This window comes from Poecilia latipinna, unplaced genomic scaffold, assembly GCF_001443285.1.
Source record: "Poecilia latipinna isolate Pla-1442-1.1 unplaced genomic scaffold, P_latipinna-1.0 Scaffold1661, whole genome shotgun sequence".
NCBI lineage: Eukaryota > Metazoa > Chordata > Actinopteri > Cyprinodontiformes > Poeciliidae > Poecilia > Poecilia latipinna.
In genome coordinates, this window is record NW_015114277.1 from 56,328 (window position 1) to 82,754 (window position 26,427).

At 40.3% G+C, this 26,427-nt stretch overlaps 1 protein-coding gene and 1 long non-coding RNA gene across 2 annotated transcripts in view; both read right to left on the reverse strand.

Annotated features, from left to right (window-relative positions):
* The window catches only part of col18a1a (collagen type XVIII alpha 1 chain a), a 45,672-nt gene extending 29,242 nt beyond the window's left edge, over positions 1-16,430 (reverse strand). The window contains exons 1-2 of the mRNA XM_015059829.1: positions 15,964-16,430; positions 5,901-6,442 (exon numbers count right to left, since the gene is read on the reverse strand). Of these exons, the coding sequence (XP_014915315.1) occupies positions 5,901-6,442; positions 15,964-16,306 (885 nt within the window). The 5' untranslated portion in view covers positions 16,307-16,430. The remainder of the gene's footprint in view (positions 1-5,900; positions 6,443-15,963) is intronic.
* Positions 16,431-25,706: 9,276 nt separating this feature from the next.
* Positions 25,707-26,427, reverse strand: part of LOC106964353 (uncharacterized) — a 26,574-nt gene continuing 25,853 nt past the window's right edge. The window contains exon 2 of the long non-coding RNA XR_001428405.1: positions 25,707-25,915. This is a non-coding gene — a long non-coding RNA (uncharacterized LOC106964353). The remainder of the gene's footprint in view (positions 25,916-26,427) is intronic.

Consider the following 26,427-nt stretch of genomic DNA (forward strand, 5'->3'; position numbering starts at 1 on the left):
CAGGAAGTGAGTTTGTTGGCCCAATCGGACCAGGTTTGTGTTAGAGAGGAGGGCTGCATGGCAGAGTTTGGTGTTAGACCACAAACTGTACGGCTGCGGGTTGAGGACGAATCACAAAAGCAACACAAACAACATTTATTAAAAAGAATCACAGACAAATCACTCATTATACTTTAGAAAACAAAATGCAGAAACAGAGCCGAAATCTAAATGAACCATCAGAAAAATGGCAAAATGATGTAAAAATTAACACATCCAGCTGGTTTCACACACAATGAAGATCTGAGTGATTGGAAATTATGAACTGAAGCCACATTTAAAGTCGTAAAGTTTGACCAAGGAAACTGAGTTTCACTTCTGTTTGTGAGTGCAATGTAACAAAATATGAAAAAGTTAAAAGTAAATTTTCTACTACAAACTTTTATGTATGTAGCCAAATATAATGGATGGGTTTTCCAAAAGTCTGTTTTGGGTAAAAACTCGCTACATGTTTGTGGCATGAAAAAATAAAAATAAAGACAAGACTAAAAACAAAAGGCCAACTAAATGCTAACTCTGGTTAAGAAGATAAACTTTCCACAGAAAATCTCACTCTAAAAAAATCACAGAAAAAGCCCAATTTGTACCATGTGGGCCACACAAAACTAATTCAGAGGCCACAAATGGCCCCCAAACCGCACTTTGAACAACCCAGGTGTAAAAGGATGGTGGATATTTATTCTTTTACACCTGGACTCTAAGAGCCATTCCTGACTCATTAAACTACAGAAATAAACTGTTCTCCTTTCTTCTAAATGATGTTTTTCCTGTACTGAGAGGAAAAGCAGAGAAATTACTGTTTTCGGACCGTTTTCGGATCGCGTGTGACGTATTTTTGGAGCTTTGAAGACGTGTTTCGGTTTCACCACCTGACGGGAAATGAGTGTCTGTGTCGCTGCGTTCAAAGCCGCCCCGCAGCCACCAGAGCAGGAGATCGGCAACTCGGCTGTTGGCTTTGTTCAGACGTAAAACGCTTAGCTGGAGCCCGGATCGTCCTCTCTGCTGTGAAGCCGTAAACATCAGCTGCGATCTGTCCGAGGAATAAAGACGCTTTGATTTGAATCGGAGCTGACAGAGAGGTCAGTCAGGACGGCGATAAAAATCCTTCCCGCTACGCAGATGTTCTCCGCTCCATGTTTGGCTGCTGAGGGACATGATTGTACTGCGTCCCGATTTAAATACAGTAAAAAACATTACAATGAATTCATCTTGTCACATTGGAAAAAGTGCTGCAGATCTGAAACGGAGAGCTTTGGAAATGTTTTTACCGCTTTTACCATCGTGGTCGCCATGAATGTGACAGTGACTTCGGTCGCTGTCCAGCATTCTTTGTCCCAGTAGGTTTAAACTTTATAAATATCGCCATGACCTTAAATATCATGATGGCGCATTAGAGCCAGGTTAAGAAAATAAAGTCACATTATGAGAGTCAAAATAATAAGAGAGAAATGTCGTTCAACAGTAGTTATATTATCTAAATAAAGTCCTAATACGAGAATAAAGTCATTATCTGAATAAAGTTGTAAAATTACAAGAAAGGTTACCAAAAAGTCAAAAATGTAATGTTGTATGACAATAAAGTTATATTGCTAGAATAAAGTCATATTAATACAATAAATTGTACAACAGTTGTATTATCTGAAAATAGTCATAATACAAGAATAAAGTTATAATATTCCCTAAATAATACAAGAATCTTTTTAAAATGTGCTGTGAAAAAATCTGTTGAGCGAAATTTTGTGCAAATTTTCCAATTCTGTGGAATTTAATTTGGAGTTGAATTCCACAGAAAAATCCAGGAATAGCTGCAGGTTCACGGCTCTGATGGACTTAACTGGTGTTTATTCTGTATTTATGTTTAAATCTTCCACCACACTGGAAATGTGCAGAAGCCACAGTTTTGATACTTTTCTCTGTTTTGTGTTTTTAACAACCACTGACATTAAATTTATTATTTATTAAAATGTTATTATCACGACTGGAGAGCCCAATCAGATCATGTTCTATATTTATGTCTTTTAGAAATATGGTGATATTTTTGCACCTCTACCGGCTGATACTACTGAAATCTGAAATGCATTTATTTTAATTCAACTACTAAACGTAGGAAACATGAACATGTAAACGGAGAAACAGAAAATGAATTACAAGATCATCCAAGAGTTGGTTGATGCTGCTTTGGTGCTGGCTTGCTGATTCGCCGTATTGCTAATTATCAATATCTCATCTTGACAAACGTCTTGTAAAAATATCCACTTGAGTTGTTTGAATGCGGTCCAGGTTCAGAGGCATTCAGGTTCGCCTCGCCTACTGCATGAATGGCAGCCAACAATAAACAGTCATTTGCAGCGAGCAGAGCAGATGTTTGCTCAGATAAACTCAGAATAGGAGACCTGCAGAGTCCTACACGTCCTCACACGTCTCAGCTTCCCATGAGCTCATTCAGGACAGACATTTGGAAAACTGCAAAAACTGATTGTAGTTCGGCTCTTAAACGCAGCATCAAAAACAGAGAACATCCAAAACTTTTCATGCTTTGAGTAATCCAGAGGATTCCCGTCTCCTCTCTCCCGACTCTTTCTTCTACAGTTCACACTTGTAATTAACTTTAATACTTCTGCCAAAACATCATATTTGCATCTTGTTGGAAACTTTCTAAACCTGTCATTAGAGGCAGCATCGCTCCTGCAGAACAGATGTGCTCTCCTTTTACATGCAGGTTGGCAAAAAGAGACAAAATGTTTCCATGAATTTGTAATTCTCGTAATTTTCCAGATGCTGCAATTAGAAAATTTCGACCAGTTTGCACAAGAATTTGCAACAGAATCTGGTTCGATGAACATGCAAACCCGCTAGCAACACAAAAGTATCATCATTAGCATTTTAAGTGCAATCTGAATTCAGGTCCCCATAATGGCCGCAGTTGAACAATGGCAGCTTCAAGGTCAGCTGAGCACCAAAAATAAAAGAGCTGCTGATGAAAGGAGCTGCTGGGTTTATGGTGACAGTTTGTCTTGTCAGGCAGGCTGCCTACCAACCAGGAAAGCAGCTCTTTGTCTCTAAGCGGCATTCCAGCACGGAGCGCTGCAGGTCGCGATGTCCCGTCGGCGAAGCGGCCCATACGTTGGGACGCCATGCACCGCTTTGGGAAATCAGGTCTGGTGGTAAGCTAGCAGGAGAAAAGACCTCGGTGTTTTATCTGAGAGTTTAAAGTTACGTTCAAGTCCGACATGAATCGGATTTGAATCTGAGCGGTCCGATTCCGGTCTTTTCACCAAAAGAAGAAAAAAAATCTACATTGAAAGATAATGTTCTATTTTTAAAACGGATATCGAAGTATAAATTCACAAGATCCTCAATATTTCTCTTTTTATTTCATTATTGTTTTGTGCAGAAGTTATAAGGTTACCACTTCATTCTGATAATATTATGACTTTAGTCTGGTATTATTATGATCTTCATTCATGAATTATTACTTTACTCTTGTATTATAACTTTGTCTCCAATTATGACTTTATTTCCATAATATTGTGTTTATTCTTGCATTTTTTGTTCATTGTCACAAAACTTTATTCTCATAATAATATGAGACAGTAGTAATACAAGAATAGTGGTAATATTAGTGGTATAACTATTCTTGTCATATTAGTGTGTTATTACGAACAGATGTGCATACAAAGATTTTTTAATCATATCAAAATGCAAACCATTTTTGTGCAGTTTTAGCTTGTTCTCTCAGCAAATTGCCTTTTTTCTGTATGATTAATCAGTTACCAAATTAGTTGACGGTTATTTCATTAATAAATAAATCACATTTAATCCAGTTAATCATTTCACCCATAATTACATCTCTTGTATGCAGTTCTCTAAACTACATTCAGCATAACTTCCTTTCAATCTCATTTCAATACATTTGTCAAATCAAAAAAGAAAACAAAGGCTGAATCTACACATAGGAAGGAGAATCTTTTTCTAAAAGGGGTTGTTGTTCCTATAATCCACATATTTCCTTAAATATATGTAGTTTTGAAGTTAAGAGTGAAGTGAAAATGCTGGACAGCTCTCAGCCATAATTGGAAACTCAATGAGAGCCAAGTCAGAGTGAATCCCTGCCAAGAGCCGCCATGAACAACTCGACTCAGACGAAACATCATGCAACTAATCAGTCGGGTCACTAAAAACAGACGAAACAAAGACTATAGATGCAACCCGAATATGTCAATTAAGGATGAGAAAAATGGTTTCCCCCCCAGGACATCGTCTCAAACCCTCTGGGATAAATTGCAGTTGACCTTTAGACCCTGATATGAATGACTGCTCATCTTTCAAGGAAGAGACCGGTAACCATGGAAAAACGTAATTAAAGGAGTTGTTGAGCCCTAACAATCCTGACCCCCGACGGTGATGAGATCACGCCTGATGGGAGTTGCACCAAAAAGTCCACAACTGCCTCACAGTATCCTGAAAATACACGGTTCCAGGTCACAGCTCGGCGAGCCAGCCAGGAGAGAAACACATCCGTGGATCGTCATAATCAAGATGAAGATGGAAGGTCAGAGAACGCCTCAGCGGGCGGACACCATGAAGAAGTCATGAGACTAATAACGAAGGGTGGGAGGGAAACATTAACAGACTATTGTAGCAGATTATCTTCAGTTTTTACTGAAATCAAGGTAAAATAGCTTAATATTCCTCAGAGGTTACACGTTTCAGAACCTCCTACAGTTAACAAAAATCACGCACACCTCCTCTTTGGTTAACGGTTTATTAAGGCTTTTTCCCTGCTGACAGTTCGGTAGACTCTCTTCGACATCTCCAGCTGCTGTGGTTCTCTTTCTCACTGCACTGTCAAACCAAGCAAACCCTTTGAAANCATCCATCTGTCCAACCATTTACTCATCCAATTATTTGGTAAGCAAGCCATCCATCCATAAGTTTGTTCATCCTCTGCAGGAATATCTGTATTGAGTAAGGAGTCTGGAAAAGTCTGGAATTTTGGCATGAAAAATGTTCAGAAACTTTTACCGTAGAATGAAGACATTGAAAACATGTCTGTAAAACTGCTTAGTAAATATTCAGTGAATAATAACAGAGCATCTTATCTGAAGCAGTGGAGCCCAATTGCTGAGGTCAGCATTTGTAGTTGGAATACATGTCAGCTGAGTGATGGTAATAAGATTAAAACCTGGAGCTTTGAAAGGCCGGGGGATACAGGCACATGTTTGTCGACCTGTTTCAGAATAATGGATCACATGAGAGTCATCAGATTCACATATTTATTATGGCAACAGGAAATCAAAAAAGTTCAGTCTCATCACTGCAGGAATTGTATTAGATCCTGTTCCAACTTTGGTCTAATGCGGCGTTCAGACCGAATGCGATTTGAGCGACAGGGGCGTCAGGTTTACATCCGACGAAGGAGTTTTAAAATCTAACTTTTCCTGCTGGATCTGGAGCGTCAAGCAATCAAAAAGACTTCTCTATGTGGCGTAGTGGCCTGTAGGTGGTGTCCTACCAGGAGATGCAGGCAGCGATACACGTTAGCAGGTTGTTAAACTGGCCTCTGTTGAGACGAAAATAGTCCTGATAGAAACTCCTGACAGTGCCAAGCTAGGTTGTGGAACTCGCCAAACTCTCAACACCTGAATTGTCTGGTGAATTCAAACATGATGCAGAGATTCCCAGTGACATACTCTTAATTTCAGTAAATAAAGCCAAGATGCTCTCTCAATATTTCATTCACCATTGTACAAAGTTACCGGGAGAGGAAATACAATAGCCTAATTAAAGAGGCTCCTGTGTGCACGCCATTTGACACGAGTCTTGACCAAAATGTCAAGCATTGGACATGTTTTACCAACCTTAAATTTGTCAGGATGCTCCCCTCCAGCCTGGCCCACGAACACCCCAGACCCTGACTCCAGCTCTAGCTCCCCCGCCGATCGCTCCATCCGCATCACCTGCGGCTCCACGTCACAGTTCAGGTACAGCATGGCTTTGTCATCCTTCACAGCAACAGCGAAGCGGTTCCAGGCGTTCGTCATGGACGGCACTCGGAACCTGGCCGCCTCTTTGGACTGCCCGGTGCCGGCCTCGCTGTAGAACAAAATGATGTTCTGCTCCGAGCCCTGAACGGCCGACAGCTTGACGCCAAGGTGCATGACCTGCTGCGAGGAGTCAGTAATGGAGAAGATGATGCCGCCGTCATCGGAGGTGGGCTTCAGGCTGAAGATGAGGGCGAAGTTCCTGTAGAAGGGGTTGGGGAAGTGGGCGCGGGCCAGCTGGCCCGTGGCGGACTCTGGGCCGAACAGGTAGGCGGGGCTGTTGTCCGGGCCATCCACCTCCTTGATGTTCTCTGGAGGAGGATCGCCGATCAGCTGCAGCAGCGTCACGCCACTGTCTTCTGGAAAACACAAACAGGAAGTCAGTCTGGAGTCTGATCAGACATAATGCAACTTTATACTGCTGATATTACTACTTTATTCTGGATTATTACGACTTTATACTGGATTATTACAGCTTTTTTGGGGCACTACATTTTTCTCATGTCATCACAACTTTGTCTTATGACCTTTTTTCTATTATAAATTTTTGTTCATATTACTATATTCTCCTAATCTTATGGTTTTATTGACATTATTACCACTTTATTCTAGTAATATATCTTTAATTTCATTATGACTTTGTTCTCATTATAATGTGGTTTTATTCTCATAACAGTATGACTATTCCAGGGTTCCCCCCAATGTGTTATAAGCCTGATGAGCCACCAGGCTTTTCTTGACCCCCCACGAGGCTAAGCATCCTTTTTTAATTTATTTTAATACACCAGTAATAGTGACAGCAAAGAGGAGTTAAGCTATGTTTATATATAATAAAACATCAGCAACCTTTAGCAGACGATTATCTAGTTAAAAAAGATTGACATTTTATTCTACATACAAAACCTACAGAAAGACTAATTTTATTAAGTGCACTGCTATATTTTCTTTGTTGTTGATGTTTTATTTCCACAATTTTGTCATTTTTTTTACATTTTTAACACAAAAACACAGTGGGGCAATTGGTGGACTTCCATAGCACTCCTACCACCAGGCTTGGCTAGTTTTCTGAGGGAAAACCTGTATTATCTTATTATTAATCTTGTATAATTACGACTTTTTTGTTGCATCACTTTTTTCTAATTTTATTACAAATTTTCTTTGTGTTAGCAATTTATTCTCATAATAATGACTTTAATATGGTATTATACTATTTTTCTCGCATTATGATGGTATTCTTGTGTAACCGCCTTTTTCTGGTAATTTTATGACTATTTACATATTTCTATGACTTCATTCTCATATGACTATTCTGGTAATATTGCGACTTTAATCACGTATTATTACTTTTTCTATATTTTTAAAGCATTATTCTTGTAATATTCTGACTCTAATCTTGTATTAGTACAACTTTATTGTAATATTCTGACTAATCTCGTGTTATTATGACTGTATCTTCACACAAGTTTTCTCATTATTTTGTGACTTGACTGAGACGCCGTTGTCTGGAGAACAGAAACAGGAAGTGAGTTTGTTGGCCCAATCGGACCAGGTTTGTGTTAGAGAGGAGGGCTGCATGGCAGAGTTTGGTGTTAGACCACAAACTGTACGGCTGCGGGTTGAGGACGAATCACAAAAGCAACACAAACAACATTTATTAAAAAGAATCACAGACAAATCACTCATTATACTTTAGAAAACAAAATGCAGAAACAGAGCCGAAATCTAAATGAACCATCAGAAAAATGGCAAAATGATGTAAAAATTAACACATCCAGCTGGTTTCACACACAATGAAGATCTGAGTGATTGGAAATTATGAACTGAAGCCACATTTAAAGTCGTAAAGTTTGACCAAGGAAACTGAGTTTCACTTCTGTTTGTGAGTGCAATGTAACAAAATATGAAAAAGTTAAAAGTAAATTTTCTACTACAAACTTTTATGTATGTAGCCAAATATAATGGATGGGTTTTCCAAAAGTCTGTTTTGGGTAAAAACTCGCTACATGTTTGTGGCATGAAAAAATAAAAATAAAGACAAGACTAAAAACAAAAGGCCAACTAAATGCTAACTCTGGTTAAGAAGATAAACTTTCCACAGAAAATCTCACTCTAAAAAAATCACAGAAAAAGCCCAATTTGTACCATGTGGGCCACACAAAACTAATTCAGAGGCCACAAATGGCCCCCAAACCGCACTTTGAACAACCCAGGTGTAAAAGGATGGTGGAAAAGGATGGTGGATATTTATTCTTTTACACCTGGACTCTAAGAGCCATTCCTGACTCATTAAACTACAGAAATAAACTGTTCTCCTTTCTTCTAAATGATGTTTTTCCTGTACTGAGAGGAAAAGCAGAGAAATTACTGTTTTCGGACCGTTTTCGGATCGCGTGTGACGTATTTTTGGAGCTTTGAAGACGTGTTTCGGTTTCACCACCTGACGGGAAATGAGTGTCTGTGTCGCTGCGTTCAAAGCCGCCCCGCAGCCACCAGAGCAGGAGATCGGCAACTCGGCTGTTGGCTTTGTTCAGACGTAAAACGCTTAGCTGGAGCCCGGATCGTCCTCTCTGCTGTGAAGCCGTAAACATCAGCTGCGATCTGTCCGAGGAATAAAGACGCTTTGATTTGAATCGGAGCTGACAGAGAGGTCAGTCAGGACGGCGATAAAAATCCTTCCCGCTACGCAGATGTTCTCCGCTCCATGTTTGGCTGCTGAGGGACATGATTGTACTGCGTCCCGATTTAAATACAGTAAAAAACATTACAATGAATTCATCTTGTCACATTGGAAAAAGTGCTGCAGATCTGAAACGGAGAGCTTTGGAAATGTTTTTACCGCTTTTACCATCGTGGTCGCCATGAATGTGACAGTGACTTCGGTCGCTGTCCAGCATTCTTTGTCCCAGTAGGTTTAAACTTTATAAATATCGCCATGACCTTAAATATCATGATGGCGCATTAGAGCCAGGTTAAGAAAATAAAGTCACATTATGAGAGTCAAAATAATAAGAGAGAAATGTCGTTCAACAGTAGTTATATTATCTAAATAAAGTCCTAATACGAGAATAAAGTCATTATCTGAATAAAGTTGTAAAATTACAAGAAAGGTTACCAAAAAGTCAAAAATGTAATGTTGTATGACAATAAAGTTATATTGCTAGAATAAAGTCATATTAATACAATAAATTGTACAACAGTTGTATTATCTGAAAATAGTCATAATACAAGAATAAAGTTATAATATTCCCTAAATAATACAAGAATCTTTTTAAAATGTGCTGTGAAAAAATCTGTTGAGCGAAATTTTGTGCAAATTTTCCAATTCTGTGGAATTTAATTTGGAGTTGAATTCCACAGAAAAATCCAGGAATAGCTGCAGGTTCACGGCTCTGATGGACTTAACTGGTGTTTATTCTGTATTTATGTTTAAATCTTCCACCACACTGGAAATGTGCAGAAGCCACAGTTTTGATACTTTTCTCTGTTTTGTGTTTTTAACAACCACTGACATTAAATTTATTATTTATTAAAATGTTATTATCACGACTGGAGAGCCCAATCAGATCATGTTCTATATTTATGTCTTTTAGAAATATGGTGATATTTTTGCACCTCTACCGGCTGATACTACTGAAATCTGAAATGCATTTATTTTAATTCAACTACTAAACGTAGGAAACATGAACATGTAAACGGAGAAACAGAAAATGAATTACAAGATCATCCAAGAGTTGGTTGATGCTGCTTTGGTGCTGGCTTGCTGATTCGCCGTATTGCTAATTATCAATATCTCATCTTGACAAACGTCTTGTAAAAATATCCACTTGAGTTGTTTGAATGCGGTCCAGGTTCAGAGGCATTCAGGTTCGCCTCGCCTACTGCATGAATGGCAGCCAACAATAAACAGTCATTTGCAGCGAGCAGAGCAGATGTTTGCTCAGATAAACTCAGAATAGGAGACCTGCAGAGTCCTACACGTCCTCACACGTCTCAGCTTCCCATGAGCTCATTCAGGACAGACATTTGGAAAACTGCAAAAACTGATTGTAGTTCGGCTCTTAAACGCAGCATCAAAAACAGAGAACATCCAAAACTTTTCATGCTTTGAGTAATCCAGAGGATTCCCGTCTCCTCTCTCCCGACTCTTTCTTCTACAGTTCACACTTGTAATTAACTTTAATACTTCTGCCAAAACATCATATTTGCATCTTGTTGGAAACTTTCTAAACCTGTCATTAGAGGCAGCATCGCTCCTGCAGAACAGATGTGCTCTCCTTTTACATGCAGGTTGGCAAAAAGAGACAAAATGTTTCCATGAATTTGTAATTCTCGTAATTTTCCAGATGCTGCAATTAGAAAATTTCGACCAGTTTGCACAAGAATTTGCAACAGAATCTGGTTCGATGAACATGCAAACCCGCTAGCAACACAAAAGTATCATCATTAGCATTTTAAGTGCAATCTGAATTCAGGTCCCCATAATGGCCGCAGTTGAACAATGGCAGCTTCAAGGTCAGCTGAGCACCAAAAATAAAAGAGCTGCTGATGAAAGGAGCTGCTGGGTTTATGGTGACAGTTTGTCTTGTCAGGCAGGCTGCCTACCAACCAGGAAAGCAGCTCTTTGTCTCTAAGCGGCATTCCAGCACGGAGCGCTGCAGGTCGCGATGTCCCGTCGGCGAAGCGGCCCATACGTTGGGACGCCATGCACCGCTTTGGGAAATCAGGTCTGGTGGTAAGCTAGCAGGAGAAAAGACCTCGGTGTTTTATCTGAGAGTTTAAAGTTACGTTCAAGTCCGACATGAATCGGATTTGAATCTGAGCGGTCCGATTCCGGTCTTTTCACCAAAAGAAGAAAAAAAATCTACATTGAAAGATAATGTTCTATTTTTAAAACGGATATCGAAGTATAAATTCACAAGATCCTCAATATTTCTCTTTTTATTTCATTATTGTTTTGTGCAGAAGTTATAAGGTTACCACTTCATTCTGATAATATTATGACTTTAGTCTGGTATTATTATGATCTTCATTCATGAATTATTACTTTACTCTTGTATTATAACTTTGTCTCCAATTATGACTTTATTTCCATAATATTGTGTTTATTCTTGCATTTTTTGTTCATTGTCACAAAACTTTATTCTCATAATAATATGAGACAGTAGTAATACAAGAATAGTGGTAATATTAGTGGTATAACTATTCTTGTCATATTAGTGTGTTATTACGAACAGATGTGCATACAAAGATTTTTTAATCATATCAAAATGCAAACCATTTTTGTGCAGTTTTAGCTTGTTCTCTCAGCAAATTGCCTTTTTTCTGTATGATTAATCAGTTACCAAATTAGTTGACGGTTATTTCATTAATAAATAAATCACATTTAATCCAGTTAATCATTTCACCCATAATTACATCTCTTGTATGCAGTTCTCTAAACTACATTCAGCATAACTTCCTTTCAATCTCATTTCAATACATTTGTCAAATCAAAAAAGAAAACAAAGGCTGAATCTACACATAGGAAGGAGAATCTTTTTCTAAAAGGGGTTGTTGTTCCTATAATCCACATATTTCCTTAAATATATGTAGTTTTGAAGTTAAGAGTGAAGTGAAAATGCTGGACAGCTCTCAGCCATAATTGGAAACTCAATGAGAGCCAAGTCAGAGTGAATCCCTGCCAAGAGCCGCCATGAACAACTCGACTCAGACGAAACATCATGCAACTAATCAGTCGGGTCACTAAAAACAGACGAAACAAAGACTATAGATGCAACCCGAATATGTCAATTAAGGATGAGAAAAATGGTTTCCCCCCCAGGACATCGTCTCAAACCCTCTGGGATAAATTGCAGTTGACCTTTAGACCCTGATATGAATGACTGCTCATCTTTCAAGGAAGAGACCGGTAACCATGGAAAAACGTAATTAAAGGAGTTGTTGAGCCCTAACAATCCTGACCCCCGACGGTGATGAGATCACGCCTGATGGGAGTTGCACCAAAAAGTCCACAACTGCCTCACAGTATCCTGAAAATACACGGTTCCAGGTCACAGCTCGGCGAGCCAGCCAGGAGAGAAACACATCCGTGGATCGTCATAATCAAGATGAAGATGGAAGGTCAGAGAACGCCTCAGCGGGCGGACACCATGAAGAAGTCATGAGACTAATAACGAAGGGTGGGAGGGAAACATTAACAGACTATTGTAGCAGATTATCTTCAGTTTTTACTGAAATCAAGGTAAAATAGCTTAATATTCCTCAGAGGTTACACGTTTCAGAACCTCCTACAGTTAACAAAAATCACGCACACCTCCTCTTTGGTTAACGGTTTATTAAGGCTTTTTCCCTGCTGACAGTTCGGTAGACTCTCTTCGACATCTCCAGCTGCTGTGGTTCTCTTTCTCACTGCACTGTCAAACCAAGCAAACCCTTTGAAAAACCTGTTCCCCTCCTCGCCTGTGGGGGCGCTGCAGCAAGAACCACTGAATAAAATTACAACAAAAACTGAGCGCAATTTCCTTCTTTATGAAATGTAAACAGAACTGGAGTGGTGTCAGATTCTAGCGTTTGAAGGATTTCTCCAAACGCTAAACAAACAACCAGAATTGTAGTCTTTCAATGGCAGATATAGTTTCAATTGAAGTTAGCGCTTTAACATTAGCTTCTGTAAAATACTGTGTTGGTGTAGTGTGTTAACATTAGCAGAACAACTGTGTAGGATTAGTGTTTAAGGGTTAGAATAGCTAACTTTTTAGCTAGCAGTACCCACACTGCCATTAGCTTTCTGTTAAAGTACTGTGTTTGTGTAGCGCATTAGCGTTAGCTAACCCTTAGTGTTTATTTCTAAATGATTTTAACTGCAAAGCTCTTGGTTTGATCAAAAGTGACTGAATGCAGCAGGCTAACACCTTGTGGTTTCTGGCTTCTGCAGTTTTGTGACTCTTAATATCTTCCTGAAACAGTTTCACATCAACTCAAATATGTCTTGAGCCAGACATCTGCTGGTCGTGGAACCAGAAACATGACGTCCACTCATGTCTGTCAGTGAAGCTTGGTGTCTAAAAGATAACGCTGCTGTAAAAAGACCATCTTCAGTTCCCACTGATATGGAAGATGGGCAGAGCAAGAACCGACTTCCCACATAAAACAGTTCAACACAAAACTATAAAACCATGGATCCTCTCACATTAATCACTTGTGGACTAAACAACTGAGCCAGTCGCTCCGTACTCATGAGAGACGTGGTAATATTGGGGATTATATGACTGATTTGATCATATCTGCTAATTTATGATGTTTTCCTCCAGAAATGCAGCAGAAAAAAAGAAGCTATTAATCTGGATTACAGCTGGTTCTTAACATTTCATCCCTGGTACGCAGAAAAACATGTTGAGGTTTGGCGATTTGGGGAAATTCAGGGTTCAACATGACAAATCCTCTCTAACTTTGTGCCCTTTACCAGGTTCTAACATAAAGCTAACCTGTCAAAAAAAAAAAAAAAAGGGGTCAATATTCTGAACAAATAATTTTAGTAATCGATTATTCTGTTGATTATTTTGCTTATTAATCTGATTAGAAAAAACCCAGTAAAGCTTATTTTTCAAAATATTAAAAATACACAAACATCCATTTAATTGAATTCCTTTTTTAAGTAAGAACATTTTATTTCCAAAAATGCAACAATGTAGCTTTACTTCAGTGAAAGACTTAACATCTACAGTGTAAGACTGAACTGGAGATTATTTTTTTGGATTAGTTGATTAATAATTAGATAATAAAAGGTGATTAATAGGAGACTCTTTTTGCAGACAAAAGGGTTTTTTAGTATTAAATGCAAATTGTATATATTGTTTGAATAGGTTTTGCTTAATTACTGCTCTGAGTATGTCACTTTTTTGAATCTGTATACTCCAGGTTAACGATTAATCTGATTTATCGTTTCAAAACATGAATTTAAATGTCTAATAATTACTTAAAGAATGCTTAACAGTCGATAACCAAAACAACACAGACGTCTAACTTAATTCAACTGAAAGTTCACAGAACAGTGGGAAACACTGTTAGTTTAGGGGAAGCTAAGTGTGCTAAATGTTTTCAAAGTTAGCAAAAGTGCTAAACAAAAATTATCTCCACTATTAGCAGGTACTTCTTGGAAAAGCTGCTTCAGGTTTTGCTGAAATGACATCTTAATGATGTGGTTGTTGTTTAACCACCAAATGGCTGCAACAAACCAGAAAATCCTAATCTAGAAGCTAACACCAACATGTGCTTCCTTAAAGTATAAAATGTGTTAAAGTTGAGACAGATTTGCGTTTTGCGTCATGTTAAGGAAATCACAAGCACATCGGAGAGAAACACAAACATGCAATAAAAGTAGTCGGGATCCAAGCTTGTTAGGCTGCAGCCAGAATATCCTAAAGGTTAATTCATCAAATGCTGACGTTGTTAATATCTCAGTTGGTTTAGCTGGGTGGGGATGAGGTACTGGGAGGAAGAGGATTCTCAAACCGGTTCGAAATGAACCCAAATATAAGGTTGATTTTGCGCCAGCGGTTACCTTTCTGGTTACAAACTGACAAGCACCGAAACCCATCATCCTCCTCATCTGGCAGAGCCTGGCACTCCACAGGGAGGCGACCCTCGTCCAGGAGCGCCCAGCAACTGTCCCGCAATACTTCGCAGAAACGCCGGCAAGGCAACGCAGGTGGCGCGGCCGCAGGGCCACACTCCGGCACCAAGAGGAGGCAGAGAAACCACTCCACGGCGTGGTGGCAGCGCGACCGCAGCAGCGGCGCCCACTCGTCCAGGAGCGCCTGGACTTCCCCCACGCTGCTGTGGTTGAAGTAATTGGGCACGGTAAAGTTTTCCCCCATCATGGAGGAGCAGAAAGGTAGAGAGGAATCTAGCTTCAAGCATTGAGAGGAACGAGTTGCAGTTGAGGATTCTGCTGGTGCCTCAACACCTACGACTGCCTGGCTAAGCTGTTGTTCCCCTACTGATGGTTGAGCAGCATCTGAAACGTGGAGTTGGAGCTAAGTCAAGTTTATTAGCATACCAAACAAGCAACAAGGCTGTTCAAAGTGCTTCACATCATAAAAATGTCATTCTGTCACCAACAAGCAAAATTATCAAGCAAATATACATCAAATATGTTGGTTGATGTTTTGAAGTGTATTTCCTCAGCTGTAAAAACACTGTTGCAGAAATCAATGCAATTAAACATAAACACCAGGATGAGTTTCTCTAATGCTGAGACATTAGTCTCTTGTCCTAGAAATGTTTTTCAGGTGACAGAAGACCGACTTTGGGACTGTCTTTATGTGGCTCTGAATGTTCAGGTCAGAGGTCATCCTGATCTCTAGTTTCCAGCTGTAATAACTGAAGCAGTGTACTGACTTCAGATCCAAATAATGACTTCAGTTTTGTTTCTGTTTAGCTGGAGAAGCACTGAAGCTAACTCTTGACTGGACGTTTCATGCTGAGCAGCTGTGGTGGATGCATCGGTGCCTGGTGTGCTGCTGTGTATCTCTGGTTGTGTGATATGAGATGCTTCTGTTGAGGAAAAAGTCTGGTGAGGTAGTGGATGCTGACTTGTTGTTAGAGGCTGAACTGAAGTCGAAGTCGGTCTGTAAAATGTTTTCACCAAAGAAATCTGTTTTCTTTGTTTTGGGGTTTCAAGAGGAGAAGGACTCAAGACTAAATTGCTGAACTTTCCTTGTGAATCTTCCTTAGGAATCTTCTGATTTTGAGATTTCAAACTGCCTCCACTAACAGTGCCATGGGTATTACCTCAGATCCTGTTAGAAGAACTGATCTTGAGCCAGATTTGGATCTAAGACCCTAAACAATCAGATTCTGCATGAGAAGATGTCATTACCGGGTTTACTTCTGCGTGATGTTATCCCTGCGGTGGTTTGTCCCGCTCCACGCCCCCTCTCTGGTTGCGTCGAAGGAACTACAGTCGTCACTCGAGGACCTTCAGTGGTCTCATCCCAAGTCTGCCCAACTGTTTGGAGCACGTGTCCTTCGTCAATGATCTCTGCTCCAACTGTGGTGCTGCTCTCAGATGGAGGCTCTCCGCTACCTGTCGCAATGCCAGAACCCTCCAGTTCCAACCTGGGGGCCAACGTTGTGCCGGTCTCACTCCAGGACCAGAACCAAGCCTCGGAGTAGACCACCCACAGGGTCAGAAGGGGCAAAGCCTTAAACCAGCTCCTCATGGTGGTGTCCAACCGGATGAATCAGCCTTCCAGAGGGAACTATGACATGTCCACGCAGTCCTCACACACTCCTTCCCTCTGCTCTGTCACCACTCACACTCCAGCAGAAGTGAAGAGGAGGGCGTCCATTCAGAGGAGGAGGAGTGCGCCGTATTGGCTGCCTTAGTAATATTTATGCTGCTAACTCCTCCTCCTTTTGTGGCAGCAGTGAAAAGCGATCTCTCCTGCTGAGTGATACCTCAGAGTTACAGCAGCCTGTCCTTTCAGGGTACAATGCTGATGCTTTCACAGATGGCCAATTTGTTCCCGTCTTTGTTAAGTTATGCTAATTAGAAAACTATAGATATAGGCTAAGGGTGATTCAGGTTTTCAACCAAAGTTATTACATTATAAACTGTGAGGACAGTTTGAGAACAGACAACAATGTCCCAGAAACTCAGCTGAAGAACAGAATCAGGCTGCAAATAACTGTCAAAACAACAACAGAACCAGGACTTCATGAACAAACATACAAGTTGGATGTTTAATAGTAAGAAGATGTTTTAAAATAACCGATTTCTGAACATCAGCATTAGCTTTTTGCAGTGCAGAAAGTCATGAACCTTAGAGATTAAGTTTGGTAGACTTGGTTCAACTGGGAGCCCAGACTGTTACATCTCCAGCTGATGTGGTTCTTTCTCTCTGCTCTGTCTCCAACCAACCAAACCCTTTGACCAACCTGTTCCCCTCCTGGCCTGTGGGGGCGCCGCACCAAGAACCACTGAAGAAAACAACATGAAAACCTCTGAAGACACTAAATCCTTTAAGTGTAACTGAAAACAAGACTCTGCACCCAGGCAAATTTAGAAAAAATTAACCTTAGTGGGCGGAGCCAAGAGGCAAAAGGGGCGTGGTCAGGTGAAAGAAAACCCTGTAGTCAAGTTAGCAACTTCGTCACTATAGTTAGCAACATTTATGAAAAAAACATTTACCAACAAATCTAGCAGCTTTTTTCAGTTACTGGTGACTTTTATGGTAACATCGTCCAAGCTGCAGCGCTTTAACCAGTAAGAAAATTCAATTGCAGTAGCCGACGTTCAACCCAAGGAGGGCAGCACTAAGAAGGTTTTAGGCAAAATTTTGCCGAATTAAACACATTTTACATTAAAATTATACAAACTGTATAAAAACATTGACATCCTCCATACGTAGCAATTTATAGTTTTTCTGCAACAAAAATTTCATTTGGAGTTTCAATTATACTTTAAAACTGACAAATCTGTAAAAGGTAGATTAATTTTCATAGCACTGGAACTTTATGATGATCTCCATGTTACATTCTTAAATGGTAATATCTTTAAAATGGTCTGTTTTGCCAAAAGTCCTAAGAAAGTTTGGTGAGCTTTTGGTCATTTATGGTTGACGGATTGCCATAAAGCCTGTTCAAGAGAAACGTGTCACAGTTATTTCTTAAGTTGATTGTTTCAGAACCTCCTCAATAATCCAGGATTCGCCTTCCTGCCCAAACTGGTCTCTTATGCCGCCTGTGGGTCTGTTTGACAGAGACCCTCCACAGCCACTAACGACCGCTGGGCGATAAAAGCAGAAGTCTGTCTTTTCCATCAGAGTAGTGGGCTTTAACAGAAACAAAGGTTTAAAGTCATTGATTGAAAAGCAGTCAACTTTTGTCTCTTATGCAGATGTTTTAATGTCAGGTTGACAACTCTTCGTTTTGCGTCTGCAAGGATTGTGTTTTTGTAGGATTAGATAATTATGTTAAATATTTAATTGTGAAGGAATGTTTTTTTTGTTTTCTTGCGCCTTACAGAAAGCCCCTGAATTGCTGATTTAGATAGAAAAGCTGCAGGTTTTTGTGGGGTCTGTCTGGAGAATGATCTCAGTTTGCCCTCGGGGCGAGAAGGATGCAACCCTTCAAAACAACCATCACTCATTGTAAAACTGCCAAAACGGGACAATTTGATTACAACTGTGGACTTAATGACAACTCCAGGAGGCAAAAGGACTTTCTCGAGTTAGCCTTCAAAAATGCCTTTCAGTAGAGGACCAATTTCAAGCCTCATTTGAAGATTACTGTAAACTTTAGATGGCAATTCCCTTCTGGTTATCTTACATTTAATCAAGATGTCTTGAAGTTTAAAATAAACTAGAAACTTTACCAATTTCCAATGGAGCCAACCAGGCATGGGTGGCCAAACACACCTTTTGTCAACTTGGCAAAAGTATTTAGCAAAAGGTTTGCTTGTCAGCAGTAATTGCAGTTTAGGAAGAAGAAAAAACTAAGCAGAAACATAAATTACATCTGAAGATGTTTGTGCAACGTCAGTCTGCATCTTTTAGCGCATGTAATCTCCAGACATCAAACACAGAACATTCTTTACGGAGTTTGTCAGAAATTATGTGGCTGTTTTCAACGTTTCTTTCATCTCTCGTTGCGCTAATAAAGAGTCTCCTTAAGACATGAAGAAGAACCGACTGGAGGACTTCCTGTTTCAAAGTGCTGTCGCACCGTTAATTACAGCTTGAGGGGTTCAAAAGTTGGGACTGTGTGTTTAAGGCTGGAGAAAAAGGAATGGGAGAAGCTGAAACTACAGCTTTCTAGGCAAGAACACGGAAAAAATGAGAGGGTTGGTTGGTAACTATGGAGGGCTGATCATGCCAAAACTGGCAACTATAGAGATAAATAAATGGCTTTATAAAGTACTTGATGTGTAAAATATTGCATCCAAAAAATAAAAAGTTAAATATTACTATTATTAAATTTTACAAAAGTGTGAAAAGAAAATATTAAATAAAAAATAAATATATGATTTTAAAAAATTACAGTAAATAACCAAGAAATACAGATTGTGAAGAAGTTAGTAAGGAAATAAAATGACACTAAATAAGGAAATATTTTAAATAAATAAAACAAGATTGAACATTAAATAATAGTGATAATGTTAAAATAATACTGTTGAATATTATTTAAAAATATATTAATCTATGTCACAATGTATTATCAAATAAACTGGGAAAGATTTTCTGTTTTTGGATACAATATTATTCACATTAGTTAATTTATGAAGCCATTTATTTATTACTATATTTAATGCCAATTTTGGCAGGCTCAGTCCTCCTTAGTTAAATATGAAGTAGAATAGTATCAAAGTGTCATTAAGTGTGATAATGTAGCATTTGTTAACAAATTCAAAAGCTAATACGTTACTTGTTTTCCTTTGGGTTACAAACATAAAGCAAACTAAAACATCTTTCTGTCACTTTTTGTAATGTTTAAGAAATCCTAAAGATGGGATGAAATTCCAGCCGTGTGTCTGTCCTCACAGAAACAGACAAAAGGATGCAACCCAACGCCAGGAATGAGTCCATCAGAGAGCAGGTGGCTGATCGACTCACTGCAGCACCAACATCCCTGCGATTCCCATATCCGATTTCACACCCGGAGGGTTCATTTCAAACACTCTAAATTTAACTTCAGTGACTAATTTAAGACCAGAACAGCTTTAAATAACGAACCAGGAAACTGGGAAGCTTGAATTGCTCCACTGAAGAGTAGCAACACAAAGGAAATGGTGCGGTTTTCCCTTTAGGGCAGGAGGAATCACTGGAGCGCTTTCTGGTAGACACATTAGCTTTGAATATTTCAGGAAAGTAATTCATTGTTTCTCTGAGGGCAGCTGGTAAATTCAAATAACAAACCTGTATATGTGAGAATCAGGAAGTTTAGTGAACGCAGCCTGTGAATTATGGGTACATTTTGGAAAGAAACTCTCTAGCTCTGAGAAGGTAATACTTTACTTATATACTTCATTTCTTCAGGCAAAAATGTGATTGCTGGGAGTAATGGCAGCAACACATTCAACAGAAACCATAACCATTTCCATTGCTGCCAATCTGCTAATAGCGCTTTAGCAATTTTGCTAACTTTGAACATTTAGCGCACTTAGTTTCCCTTGATTTAATTTTTCTGGATTAATTCTAAAGCGCTAATTCATGCAGCTGCTTTGTAAACTTTAGTTGGGCTCCTTTAATGTTAAGTTCCAGGAAAGTAGCCTGAAGGTTCATTTTAAGTCCAAATGTAAGCTCTGGGTACATTTGGACCAGGAAACATAAAACTTTAAAGGGCACTTGTTATGCAAAATTCACTTTTTGCATGTTTCTGTACAGCCGGTTGTTGGAAAAGAGTTAAATGTTTTTTAGTGTCTGGAAAACGAGCCATTTCAAAAAAATCCCAAACGTTGAGTCACGTTCCACCGTTACCTAGCAATGGTGCCCAGCCGCGTTACCCTGGGTTGGAGCAACCCACGAGGAGCTCCAGCATGTTTGGTCAGCTGGTTTTGCCACTGTATGAACTGTATAATGGCTGCTGGAAGAGACAAGTGTCTTACTATTCAGAAACAACTTGCTGCATTCTTGTTGGTTGTACAGGAGGCTCTACTAATGCTTTTAAAAGACGTATGGTTGTATAATTGCTCATTTGTTTGCAGCCATTTTCCTGTGTGAGTGTAAACGTTGGGTGGGGGGGGGGGCGTGGCCAGCAACAGCTTATTAGGATTTAAAGTGGCAAAACGCCCTAAAACACATAAAATCTCAATATAATGAGATTCTTCTTTGCACAGTAATTTTGTGTAAAGTAATGAACATGTTTCCCATGTACCCATCCTAAGCAGCAGATTTCAGGTAAAACAGACCATAATAACCCAGCCTGAGCTGCAGCGCGGCCTCCATCAGCTCCAGCTTTTAGCCGCACCCCTCCCCGCCGTGCTCATCACGTTGAAAGACCCTAATTTAAACGACATCTCGTCTTCCATCTCTCAGATCTCTGGGCAGTGAATGTGTGTCACTGAGTGTGTGCGACAGCCAGAGAAAGAGGAGCGGGGGGTTGTCTAACAGAATGGAGGTCACGGGGTCACGGTTATCGCGCTCCGAGGGAAAGGGTTCTGGTTTCCCACAGATGGAGACTCGTCAGGCCTGCAGGGGCAGGTTCTGACGGGGCCACTCCGCCTGAGGGATGATCGTGCCCCGGTTAGACATCAGGCCATCAACTGCTACACTTTCCCAGAGAAAGTCGAACAGTAAATGGAAGACATTGAGAAAAAAAACATCCACCCTTTGAGTTACATCATTTGGTAAATTTAAGTGCCATGAAGAGTTTCAGGTCACATTTTCCCACAAATATGTCCAACAGTACTGACTGTTTTCTAAAATCTCCAATAATGTTGATTAGAGACAGGCCCAGAGTGCAGTCAGCCCGGTATGGCCGCGGTTCCCTCGCCTTTCTCAGGAATGTGGCTTTCATGGTCTCAGTGAGAAACTCAAGGACATTCCTGGAAAATCTGGTGGCTCTAAAATGTCTGCCGTAGTATTCTGCGTTATTTCTACGTCACAGAAGTGGATTTGAGTATTTGAGTTCTGCCGAGGCCACGATTCCATACCGTTTGTAAAGTTACTCAGTCAAAATAAACAGCAACGATTTGGGTTAGTCTGTTAGAAGAGGAAAAAATGGCCGTTCTTTTTAAAATGTCCGAATTTCACAAAGTTATTCATTCTATTATAAATGTCACAGTTTCAAACTAAATATTTGATATTGAATAGGCAGAAGTCAAAAGTCACTCCAGTCGGAGTTTAAGAGATTTGCAAAGTTTTGGTACTAAACTTAGAGTTCTTAGCAACAGAATTAAATATTTAGCTCCATATGAAAAATATTTTGAAACTACATTTATTTGACATTTAGTTTGAAGCAAAATATTTAGCCTGCTAATTAAAAATTTTGTTTTAAGCAAAAAGTTTGATTAATTAAATATTTAGCAGGAAGTGGAATATATAGCTTTGCTAAATATGTTAAAGGAAAAACATTTAGCTTGCTAACTGAATATTTAGTTTGAGGTTAATATTTAACTTAACTAAGCATTTAGTTTTAATCTACATATTTAGCTTCAAATGAAATATTTAGTTGGGTGTCAAACATTTAGCTTGCTAACTAAATATTTAGCTTGTTAGCTGTTCTTTTTTGTTGTTTATTCTTCCATCTAATATCTTATAATACTGATCTTGTTGTAAACTGCAATTCTTCTAAAAATCTTCATTTTCCAATCAAGTGTTTTGTAAGAACTGCTTTTTAAACCAGAGTCCCTTTCCAACGTCGCTGATAATGTCCGAGTTTGTGCCGTTCGTTGTTTAAATGCATGAGAATGCCTCTGCTGGTTGGTTAAAGCTCGGCTCCATCAGTCAACCGAACGTCTGCTGCAGATCGAGCCTGCAGGCTTCCTGCTCAGACAAGCAGCAACAGCCTGGCTGTCACTCTCTGGGAGACGCATTCCTTAACAACGGGAAAACGACGCCTGCGGTGCAGAAACAGCTACAGTGTCAACCAGAGTGGATCTGCTGGATCTGTGTTCAGCCTGTGAGACTCGGCGTTTTACTTTAACCGCTCTGATCAAGATGTACGTCTCAATGTAAACCCAAACACTCAAGCAAATAAATCATTACAATAAGATTAAAATACCACAAAAATCCATCGCTGCCTTTTAACCTCCAAGGTTAAAGATTTAATCAGACCTTTTGATTTATGAGTGTTTATTCACACAGGTTGGATTTAAAAGCTGACAGTTCCAGACATCATCAGCGTCAGACTTCTGTTGTGGTTCCTGGATTTATTTATAATAACAGCAGGAAATTAAATCTGCACTGCAAAAACACAAAATCTTACCAAATGTTTTTGGTCTAGTTTCAAGTGCAAATATCTTAATACACTAAAAATGAGACATAAATAACTTAGAAGTAACTTTTATTTAAAATATAGGAGCTTGTTTTAAGTTTTGCTTCATATTGCTAAAAAAACATATTAGTTTCACTGGCAGATAATTTCACTAATAACATAAGAAAAATATGTGAAAAATGTCTCATCATAATCTGCCGATGAAACTTGTGTTTTAAAATCAATATCAAGCAATTATTTACAGAAAACAGGTGCTAAACTTGATTAAACAGTTTAATGATTTTACTGCTCTCAGAAAGGAGCTGCAGAAACAGAGACAGGAAATGGCGCCCTCTGCTGTTCATAATGAAACAAACATCCATCAGCCGCCTTTGTAATCTAACCACAACACTTCTTAAAACCCTGAATCTGATGTGTACAAGGTCTTCAACACCAGAAACAACAGATTAAAATAACTGTCCTGTAAATGAGCAAATGACCAGAAGCAAGCAGCAGGTGGTGCTCTGCTGACAAAAACCCACCTGGGGAAAATCAAACAGGCCATCATGAAGCTGTCAGCAGCTGGCAGATTGGAGCCACAACGCTGCAGGAGGGAAACAAAAGGCGCCGTTTTGATTCGGTTTCCGTCTGATGCCGCTGCAGATAACGAAGTCGTTTCAGGCTGCTTGTTTTGGTCTGCGGCGCAGACCGCTGAGCTGATCAGGTTTAATCTGAAACTCAGCTGCAGGGTTTCTCCTCGGTTTTAACCCAAATATCCAAACTTCTGTTCTAAGCAGGAAGATCAGCTGATCAGGTTACCGCCTGCTGCCCATCACTGCTCTGGGTAGTAAATGATTCAATTAGATTTACTGAGACTAAATGAGCCTGATGCAGGAGGCAGGAAGAGATTCACAGATTGGAACAGAATAATCTGAAATTAACAGGCAGGAAATTATTAGAAAATAATATTAGGAAAATATGGAAGATGATGGATGGATGGATGGATTGATGGATGGTTGCCCATAATTACTTTTTAATCTACAGAACAGAAAAAGTCTAAAAAAGTTTTAATCTTCTTCTTTCTATTGATCTGATGAAAAATAAAAATAATTTCCAAACTTCCCATTTAATCCTGTTTCATCCCATTTAAAACAAACTGTTTCTGTTTCTGTTCTCACTGGATCCATCATTTCTCTGGTGTGATTCCAGGTTCCACCAGCAGGGGGCGACCCAGTCCCAGTGAGGTCAGCTGAGGGGTCACCGCCAGCAGGTGACTCTCAGCCAATCACAACGTCTGAACACAGGTAAAGACAAGCAGCTCCGTGTTTCTGCTGTCCTCCGTTTCCATCCTGGAAACTTTCACATTTTGATTCCTCCAGGTTTTAAAACAAACACAGAGCAGGAAGTGTTGCCGACGGCGACCGGTTCGCCGTGTAAACCCGGAGCGAGGGGTCACGGCGCCCTGACTAATCATTCACCTGGAGGAGACGACCCTCCCTCTGCAGGAATCCGGACCCGGGGTCGCCGGGGTGACAGGGTTCAAAGGGCGCGCCGCCGCCTGGCTGCACATTTACAGCCAGGAGAGTCGGGCAAAGAACGCAGCGCGTCTTCATCAGGTGAAAAGAAAGTACACCCCTCTATGTTCAGGATCTGGTTTCTAGAAGGGTCTGAAATCATTTAACTCTCATCCTGTAAATTCAATATGGAAAAGTTGAGTTTGGAAAACAATAAAATAAGTAAGTACACCCCATCTGTTAAAGCCGTCTCTCTCTCTCAGCTGCTCGTTTTAGCCCAGTTTTCCTTCCACGGAGCTTCAGTTTAGGTCTGGACTTTGACTAGGCCATTGGGACACTGGGTCAGGGTTAGGTTCCAACCATCCATCCACAACCACCTGTTCATCCAACCATTTATTCATCCAACCAAACATCCATCCACTTTTCAAGTAGTGGAGTGAAGTATTGTCCTTCATTTCCTCTTCAACTCTTGTCTTGTCATGAACTTTGACCTTTAACCTGCTGAGACCTGCAGAGTCTGATCTGAAGCTCTTGGTTAGCTTAGATAGTTTGACCTTTCACCCTGGACAGACTGATGGGGAGCAACAGTTGCTTTTCTGAGCTCATGGCTGACATTGTTCCATGTTGGCGTTGCTTTAATATTAGAGCTCCAACTCATGATGATCAAGTAACCAATCGATAATTAGCATCTGCTGGTTAATTAATCAGGTAATCAGCTGTAATTAGCATCTGCTGGCTAATTAATCAGGTAATCAGCTGTAATTAGCATCTGCTGGCTAATCAATCAGGTAATCAGCTGTAATTAGCGTCGGTTAGCTGGTCCAGTAGGAGAATCAGTGGTACATCTCCCACTAATCGTTGGTGTGGAAACTGGTGGCGAACATCCTGAGGCTGAGTCAGGGTGTACTTTCTTTTCCACCACAGCTGTATTTCTAAAGATGACAGGAAAAGTGAAGCTGTGTGAGTCCAGAGGTGCAGAGGTTGGTGCAGGAGCGGCACATTCCAGCTGTTCGCTCCAACATGTCGGAACGTCTCCTTCCTCAGACATCCGACTCCCAAAACCAGGTCAAAGGGTCCGACCGGAGGCCAAACGACACGCTGCCAGCTCATTGAACTACCGTTTACCATCATCTGAGGGGAAAATCAACACCTGATGAGAGGATTAGCTGTGGACCAAGAAAAGAGGGAAGAATAAATGATCCAGATGCTTTATTAAAGCATGTGGCCTGTCCGGGTTTTCCCTCAGGACCGTTCCGGCAACATGTCCGCCCTGCTCTGGAGGAACAGGAAGTGCTCTCTGGGGATTGGCTCCTCCGGACGGTTGTTTGTGTTCCGGGTCTCACTGAAGCCAATTTCCCACATGAGAAAACGCAACGGGAACGTTCTGGGAATTCAGAGTTTCTGTCCGTAATGTAAACGGAGAGAAGAGCCGTGTGAAGGAAGGCAGGAAGGAAGGGAGAAAGGAAGGAAGGAAGGAAGGAAGGACTCTGATCCGCAACAAGGGAACGGCACGAAGCCGAACGCCGAGAGGAAGAGGCTGCATGCAGCGAGCAGAGGGAATTCTGGGAAAATTCCTTCCACGCCTGGAAAAGAAAATACTCATCCATCCATCGTTTATCCATCCATCCATCCTTTATTTATCCATCCATCCATCCATCGTTTATTCATCCAACTAACCATCCATCCATCGTTTATCCATCCATCCATCCATCCATCCATCCATCGTTTATCTATCCAACCAACCATCCATCCATCGTTTATCCATCCAACTAACCATCCATCCATCGTTTATCCATCCATCCATCCATCCATCCATCCATCCACCGTTTATCTATCCAACCACCCATCCATCCATCGTTTATCTATCCATCTAACCATCCATCCATCCATCCATCCATCCATCCACCGTTTAT